The sequence below is a fragment of the Quercus suber genome, unplaced genomic scaffold (assembly GCF_002906115.3).
Source record: "Quercus suber isolate HL8 unplaced genomic scaffold, Cork oak 2.0 scaffold_302, whole genome shotgun sequence".
NCBI classification, from domain to species: Eukaryota; Viridiplantae; Streptophyta; class Magnoliopsida; order Fagales; family Fagaceae; genus Quercus; species Quercus suber.
Genome location: NW_027069758.1, coordinates 557,363 through 566,340, shown reverse-complemented (window position 1 = coordinate 566,340; position 8,978 = coordinate 557,363). Strand labels below are relative to the sequence as shown.

The 8,978-nt window shown below is 31.6% G+C and overlaps 1 protein-coding gene and 1 non-coding gene across 2 annotated transcripts; both read right to left on the bottom strand.

The window, feature by feature from the left end:
* Nucleotides 1–2,916: 2,916 nt before the first annotated feature.
* On the bottom strand, nt 2,917–3,446 carry LOC111986228 (uncharacterized). Its single transcript, XR_010632606.1, has 2 exons — nt 3,361–3,446; nt 2,917–3,222 (listed from the first exon to the last, which is right to left on the bottom strand). It is a non-coding gene; the product is annotated as an uncharacterized LOC111986228 (transcript).
* A 115-nt stretch (nt 3,447–3,561) lies between these two features.
* On the bottom strand, nt 3,562–5,170 carry LOC112013817 (paired amphipathic helix protein Sin3-like 2). Its single transcript, XM_024046193.2, has 6 exons — nt 4,986–5,170; nt 4,605–4,775; nt 4,324–4,514; nt 4,144–4,242; nt 3,883–4,034; nt 3,562–3,785 (listed from the first exon to the last, which is right to left on the bottom strand). Exons 1-3 carry the CDS (start codon nt 5,060–5,062, stop codon nt 4,454–4,456), a joined length of 309 nt encoding a protein of 102 aa, XP_023901961.2. The 5' UTR covers nt 5,063–5,170; the 3' UTR covers nt 3,562–3,785; nt 3,883–4,034; nt 4,144–4,242; nt 4,324–4,453.
* Between the last annotated feature and the right edge of the window lie 3,808 nt (nt 5,171–8,978).

The window sequence follows — 8,978 nt, the reverse complement described above, 5'->3', positions numbered from 1 at the left end:
AGGTTTGTATATTAATTAATAATATACGACTACCTCCATCCCACTTTTTTTGTCTTCTATTCCATTTTGAGATGTCCTAATATATTGTCCTGTTTCTAAAAATAAAAGTCATTAATTTACTAATGTTTCTATTATACCCCTATTAATTTACTAATTCATTTTTTTTGATAAATTTTTTTAAGAGTAGTTTTGGAAACTTATACATTTTTAAAAGGTAGACAGGATAATAAATGATATTTTCTTAAAAAGTTTAACTTTTCAAACAGGACAAAAAAAATGGGACGGAGGGAGTAGTTTTATACATGTTTATATTAGAATTGGTTCATGTATTTTCTTCTATTTATCTTTTAATGTCAATTAATTTTAATTACTAAAGACACTAAGAAAGTGCATCTTGGAATTTAAGGGGAATAAGAGAATAATATTTATATGAGCCTAATATAATGTTATAAACAAAAGTGTTTTGGAAAAAAAAAATTTACATTAAATATGATGCCATATTTTGCATGTCAAATTTTATGGTAACATTGGATATAATTACTTGTCTAGTTGTCTTCATTGAATAGCTAAATATCATTTTGGTATGAAAATGTGACAATAAAAACATTTTTTTTTAATGTATAAATGAAATGATTTCATAGTTTACACATACATATTAGTTCCAACGGTGTGGACGGTAATACTGTTAAAGTGGGAATCACCAACACAATAATAAATAAAAAAATAATCTAATATAACCAACTTAATGTTAAAATTATTTTTTACTGCAGATTGATGAAACAACATCATCCGCCAAGTGAAGGTTATGGCATAAGTAAAGGTGCACCATATTATGATGAGATCACCTATCACTATTATACGCTAACAATACAAACCTTTGAATATGCATGGAAAATAAAAAATATAAAAAATATGTATAGGATAAAGATAAGATAGTGATATATATATATATATATATATATTTAGATGACACTATTAAAACATTTTCATCCTGTCCCACAGAGTTGTAATTATTTTTCAAGGCTAAAAAAACTTGTTCAATTTTGGACTCCATAGTCCATAGTATTACTTTATAGTAACTGTGGAATGTTAGTATTTAAATCTTTTAACATGTTTCTCAAAAAATAAAAGTTAAAACATAAATAGTATTCTCTTTAAAAAATTGTATTATCGACTGTATCTACTCAAGGTGGTTCAAGTTGTGGAAGTTAAATGGGATGTGGAGCAAACTATTGATGAAAGATTTTAAAAATTGTATACAGAAAGAAAGAGATGCCCTAACTGTGTTTGAAGATGCGAGCCACTCAAAGAATAACCCAGGCTGAGAAATAGCTCAAGTTGTAGAAAACATATGGGATCAAGTCAAAATGGCAAGCCTTTTTTAAAAAAAAAAAAAAAAAAAAAACTTTCCTTCAAGTGGGTGAACAGATAAATAAACCAAGTTGCAAATGAATTAACCAAATCAAAATGTGGTGTTTGGTTTTTTGAATTGCTGTATCTTCATCTTTCTTTTAATATAAATATTTTCATGAGGAAAATATAGGATTCTCTTTTTACCCCAAAAAAACCTTTATTTAATGAGTTAAGTAAAGTAAATTTAAGTTGTTTAAGTGTAAACCACCCCACCAGTAAGTTGGGCCAACGCTATATTAGTAGAAGTCTTGTTTTGTTAACATTGCATGAGACCTATTGGGTTGAGATCCCAATTGGGCTTAAATTTTTCACAATTCAGAACTGCATTATTTGATTTGTTTGGGCCTATAGCCCAGTGCCAGCTTAAAAGATAGTACATGAATCCCAGCACTAAGCAGGTTGTGGAGATGCTCAACTAGAAGTACCAACTCATCACTCATCGGACTGTATGAAGCAAAAGTACAAACTCTGCTCCACATCAAAAACTGAAAACGTAGTGCAAAAACTCCTGTTCATGTTTTGTGTTTAAACCTAAATGCTTGAGTTGTAATTTTATTTTCCTAAGTTGAATTGTAATTTGCCGTTTGTATATTATTACGAGCAATGCTAGACTTTTTTTTCCCCACTTCTTCAAAGTTGTAAATTTTGATTAAAACAATATAACTGTTACATAGGTACGATTAACGCTACAAATATTATGTATTTGTAGTGGATAGAATATTTTGAGGGTTTGAGGGAACTCTTGCAAATGAAAAATCTAGCCATTATGCACTCGCACAAAATGAGCATGGCAACCTTGGTAGGGGTGGCAATGAGCACTTTGAAGCTCAAGTTAATATCCAAGAAGAAGACTTACAAAAAAGTGAGTTTTGGCTCTGAGATTTGCATCATGAGAAGGTGGCAATGGGGTATTTATACCCTGACAGGCATTGCTTGGCCTATGGAAACATCATTCCTCTCTATGTTGTTTTAGTTGATGTAACAAGTTCCTACCCATCTTGCTGTCTCAGTTTTTTGGAGTGGATGGGACTTCTTCGGGACAGTCCACATCCATTAAATGCTAAGTGGGTTATTAAGTGATATATAATGATATGAACTGATCAACTAACTAGCATTGTGAACAATGTATTGAGCAAATTGAGTTGGCCACGTGTGCCAATCATGACAAGTGTAATGAAGGTTACCATTTTACCCTTGCATATATACGACCCCAATGATATCAATCTATATCAACAATTATTAAAAAATTTATAAACAATTTATGTTATTAAAATTATGGTATTTTGCCAATGTGCTCAATTCAATTGACACTCCTTCCTTGTAAGTGTTAGGTGGGAGGTCAAGTTGAAAATTCAAAACCTATATCCACTCGATGGGTGTGTAACTTAACATAAAATAAATAAATTATAGTATTTGTATAAAATTTTAATTAAAAAAAAAAAAGGGAAAAAGAAACAGTATGCCGTAACTATGTTTAATTCTCTAAGTATTGACCCAAAATGCTAAGTACAAAATATGCGTTTAACTCAAACCTGCCACCTGCGAGTCTATTGGACATGGTACTATGATAGTACACTGCCAAGCCAACTCAACTAGTTAAGGGATTTATACTCAATAAATTACCAAAATTCAAACAGAAAACAATTATATCGAAATTTGATTGCAGGGAATTTTCATTGCTTTGTCTTTGTCCAGCCTGAGCCGGTCAAGACTGAGATCACAATCAGCATTGGATTTAAAGACTGCATCTGGTACAAATCTTGAAAAATCATCAAGCAAATCTGGATGATCATCAAAAAGAGTTGCAACCTGAAAATTTAAAACAAAAACCACTAAGAATATTAAAATCCAGCCCACTATAAGACTACTGAAAGTTACATGAATTAGAAAACTTCAGAATTAAAAAAAAAAAAAAAAAGATAAAAAAGAGCCTTAACACATGTTTACCTCATTGTAGGCCTTAATTGTTATGCCCTTGTGCTCCTTCTGGTACACATTCATAATGTCTTGGAATGCTTTATAAACACGTTCATCATTCTGAAAGCATTTCTGTACAAAAAAAATTCAACATTAAACTGCAAGGAACCAACATTTGCAGTTGAAATTCAACAAAGCAAAACAATATCTTCACCTTTATTTGTTCACAAAGCTGATAGCTTCTTGAAATTCAACCTTATTTTGTGGAGGACCTAGAAATTCAACTGTTGACTCACTCTTTAAGGTATCTTTGTCTCATAAGAAGCCAAATTTGCATTCACCCCAAAACCTTCAACTTTCCTGGCAGATTTTCTTTTGCCTTCGTTTAACTCAAGGTGTTCAACACTAAGATCATGATCCGCATTTGTGATGGTCCTATCCTGCCGGATAGGATTCTGAAAGAAATAGATTTGTTTGCTCACTATTAAGAATCTATTGAAAAGAATAAAAAGATGAAATGTACAAAGAAGGTACTAAAAAAAAAAAAAAAACCTTTTCCACATTCATTTTCCGCAATGCAGGAGTGGCAGAGCTCCGCACAGTAAAAAGCTGAAATGAGTTTGTGCTAAAGCAGATTCTGCTCCCGGGATAAATTTTGTGAACTCATCAAGCAAATCTAGATGACCATCAAAAAGAGTGGAAACCTGAAATTGAAAAACATAAACCACTAAGAATACCGAAAATTACATTAAGAAGAAAACTTTCCAATTAAACAAGAGCAGAGAAACAAACAGAGCCACAACATGTATTTACCTCACTGTAGACCTCATTCATGTCCTTGTGCTTCATCCGGTACATATTCAAAATGTCTGAGAATGATTTATAAACATGTTCATCATTTTGAAAGCGTTTCTGTAGGAACAAAGGTCATCATTAAACCGCAAGGACCAACATTTGCAACTGAAATTCAACATGACAAAAAGATAATTTCACCTTTATTTTGTTCACAAAGCTTATAGCTTCTAGAAATTCAATCGCCTTCTTTTGTGGAGCAACCTCATCATCATCAAGGGTTATTAGACTTATTTCGTACCCTTTGGCAAGAAGGCGTTAAACCCAAAAATCAAGTAATTATGCCCTTTAAATAATTCCTCACTCTGGCAATGACGTCAACTTTGTCAATTCTGCAAGAACAAACAATGGAAAATCTGTTAACATTTAGATGCAATTNCATTAATCCAAGACAAAAAACTTCATTGGTGCAACGAGTGTACCTTTGAGCCTTAAAATCTTTCAAGACCTCGACGAACGTGTCATATTTTTCTTTTTGGTCTTGAAACGTGTCCTTCACCGCCTTGACATAGGTTAAGGCGTCAGCCATTTTTATTTTCCGCCAGGTAACACCGCCTCCTTCTCCACCCTCCGGGACTTGGGATTGTCCATAGCTTCAAATCCACAAACACATATACCAAGGGCACAATTCAAACTCAAACAATAGTACAGAAATATTACATAACCCATATCTCTTTCCCTCACAAAACCCCATATAAATTCAGCAAATACCATCATACAAAAACTCACCAAGCAAAACACATAAGAGAGGTTAACCCAAAAATTTTGGAAAAAAAAAAAAAGTTACAGAGAAAGAAGCTTACGAGTCTTCACGAGAAGAACCAAAGGGTCTCTTGAATTGAGAAGAGCTATCATAAACGTTGTCTCCTAATCTCTTCATCTCTGAACTGATCCACCACGAAAGAAAATCACAACTCACCAACAAAAAGAAGAACGAAAAAGACCTATAATGAGACACTGTTTCGAGCCTAATTTATTTTAATTAGTTTTGGATAAACATTAATGATATGAATATATGTTGTGTTGATTGAGATAAAATAGTTTTAAATTTGGAAGAGTTAGAGGAGTTTGGATTACCGTTTACGATGAATTATATGATTAGTTTTGCTGATAGAATGCTACAATCAGAGGATTTTTGTAGTTTGGAATGCTCCTCCTTCTGTAGAATTGTAATCCTTGTTTATAGGCTATTTGCTACTAGTATTATTTATCTAGTATGAATGGATTAAACAAATTTGGATAGATCTCTACAGTTGCGGCGGGTTCTTTGGCAAGGGACTGAGGTCATTGCAAGATTACTACGTAAAAAAAAAAAAAAAAGGGAGAAATATATATATATATATATATGGCTAATTAGTTTCTCAAAAAAAAAAAAATATATGGCTAATTACAATTTACCTACTTATGATTTTGTCCACCTAAAGTTAGCTCAGTTAGGGTTTCATAATCCACATCTATTAAAAATGAGGCTAAATAGGTATTTTTGCTCTCTTTTATGTCTCTCGTGTCTCAAAACATTAAAAAAAAAAAAAAACACATAAAAAATGAAGAGAAAACAAGATCAAAAAGTTAGGGTTTTGTAAAAATTAAGAATATACATTACCAACACTATAGAAGCTTCTGTCAAGATCAATCATCTACCACTATTGTTTAATTTTAATTTTTCCTAAACTTGTTCTTTTAAATTTTAGTATCTATATTGAAAATACTGGAACTCAATTAGTCTAATTATTGTTGTCAAGAACTATTTTTCTTGCAATCTTAGGCTCTACAATCCTAATGTCAACAGACTTGGGCATCATCCCATGAATACGGCTAAAATCTAAAGTTGGGTAGTGTTTTTTGCCAAGTTCCATGACTATATGTAAGTACAAATCCAACTGCGCCTAACTGCCTAAGTCTTCCTTCAGTCAAAACTTCTCACCTAAACCCACCTTTAACGAACCCCAAAAACCAATTACAAACCCAGCCATCTTCTGTTTCTTCTCTTTAGTAAAAGGCGAAAGAATAGTTCGCTCTGTGCTCACCGCACATCTCCGTTCTGTTGCTTCTCATATGAGCTATGGAGGTGCAACAAATTTGAAGTCTGAACTTATTGATGGGTATTATTTTCGATTTTTTGGTTTGCCTTTGAATTATTATTATATATTACGTTCTTCTAGAGGATTATAGACTTCACAATGAATTGGGTAAATAAATTCAAATAAACAGGATCATATTGAAAATTTTAACATCCAGATCCAACCACCACAACAAGATTATCGGCCAAAAAAATTATGTATTAATGAGTTCTAACTTATACGTTCAGTCAAAAATTAAAGATATCATTTATGTGGTTGACATCATTAAACCAAATGTTGAAGAAAATATTGGAAAGGTCTTCTATGGTGTTGGTAATGTTTGTTCTTTTTTTGAAAGCTTGGTAATGTTTGTTCTTAATTTTTACAAAACTCTAACTTTTTGATCTTGTTTTCTTTTAATCTTTTATGTTTTGAGAGGAGAGAGACATAATAGAGAGCAAATACATAATTAGGCTAATTTTAATAGAAGTAGATTATGAAACCTTAATTGAGCTAATCTTAGACGGGCAAAGTGGCAAATTTCAAACCACGGGTAGACAACTTAAATTTCGGTTAAACTACAGATAGATAAGTTGTAAGTTGTATAGGCAAAGTTTTTAGAGAAAATTTAATTAGATTCTACAATTGAAGTCCAATTTTGCACCACGTGTCCTAAATTATTTATTTTTAGAGAGTTATATTTCTTAATTTTGGAGTCAAATGTGAGACCACATCATAAATATCCATCTAAGTGAGTTATTATATACAAAAATCAAAGAGTCTAAAATTAATGAATAGAAAAAAAAATGGACAATTTATATTTTCTACGTAATAATATTCTTACAAGACTTTTTAAAGAGTTAAAAAAATACTAAGAATGATTATCAATAATATTTAAATTATATATGTAAGAATTATACTATGCATCTTAATGTATATCTTTTAAATATATTTATACATATGCATGAGGTTATAAATTAGTTACATTTAATCCTTGAGTGATCGAAATGCACAATTGAATAGAACATTAAAAATGATAATTACTAGTGCACACACTCTAGTGTACTCATAGTACCCACAAGTATGATTGCGTTGTAAATTGTGATGTGTACTATGTTTACACTAGAGTGTGTTTAATAGACACCACTCTATTAAAAATTAGTTATGCATATTGTTTTTTTTTTTTTTTTGGTTAAGTCTAACAAAATTTAGTATTAAAGATCAATTCTTGAGAGATCAGGGGTTAATTGGTCTTTTAATACTAAATTCCTTCATATGTAACATAAAAAATAACAATCATGTGTTTTGATAGTTCAAAAAATTAATTGTAATTAGGGTGGAAAAGTGTAATTTGCCCAAAAAGTTAAATGAGTATTTCAATGACTATACCATTTGTCATCATTTTTACCACAATCACTAATGCATGGAACCTAATTTTTCTTCACCACTCACTCAAAAGCTATTTAAAAAAATAAAAACCTCTTTAAGTCACAACAACTTTCACAACTATGGAGGTGATAAGTTGCTAACGGTAGATAATAAAATAATATCAATAATTAGGTAAGATATTGATAAGACCTTACTCAATAAGCAAAGTCTCTTGTCTCTCAAATAAGAGATCCAAGAGCATACACCATATGTTGATATTATCTGTTTAAAAGAAAATTGGCTAATATAAAAACCAATAAAAATTTGTAAACTCACTTGTGAAAGATTCTGAAACAGTATGTGTCATTAGATTTATTGTACTTCCATACCCAAATAATAATAATAATAATAGTAATAATTGTAGTCTGTAAATTATGTCGTCTCTTTCAATTAAGTTATGGACCCAAAACGGAAATACAAAGTTTGCGTTTATCCCAAACATTCCCCAACAAGCATTGGATAGATTACCAAAATTCAAACAAGAAAAAGTTACATTGAAATTTGATTGCAGAAATTACTTTTTCATCGTCCAGCTTTGTATGGTCAACACTGAGATCACAATTAATACAATGCTAAAAGAAAAAGATTTATTGGCTTACCATTATGAATCCATTTAAAAGAATAAAGGAAAAATTCCACACAACTACCCGGGTGTTTAGATTAATACTAAGTAAGTTCAAGATTTCTCAAAACTAATCAATTTTGTCCCTAAAAGACAATTTTGTCCCTAAATGGCTAAACACCATTACTCTCTCTCTCTCTCTCTTTTCTTGTCCCTTTCTATCTCACTTTCTCACCAAACCCATTACCCCCTCTCTTGGTAGTGACGGTTGGAGCTTAGGCCATGTGGAGATCTTTGGCTAGTAAGGTAAGGAAAAAGAATGTGATCCAAATTATGTTCATATATTTTCGTCTTTCCATATGAAAGTTCACTTGGTGTATAAAACACTAGTGAGTGTTTAGACCCCAATTTCAAAATAACCAACACAAACTTATACTTAAACAATATATGTGCGGAATGATAAGTACAAGCAATATCCAAATAAACAAACTACTCTAAACTATAATTAATCACAACACAACAGCAATTAAAAGGCAAGAGTAAGGGTTAGAGAGATGCAAATACAAAAATAACACCGGCACGTGTTATCGAAGAGGAAACCGAAGGACTTGGCGAAAAACCTCTTCGCCGCCTTTCAAGCGGTAAAATGATCCACTAAAGAATAAAGCTGGGAAACACGAATAGCAATAGACCTTCTAAGCCTAATGTATCCAATGCACCTAAGCCCTCCAAGCTTTTAGCTCCAA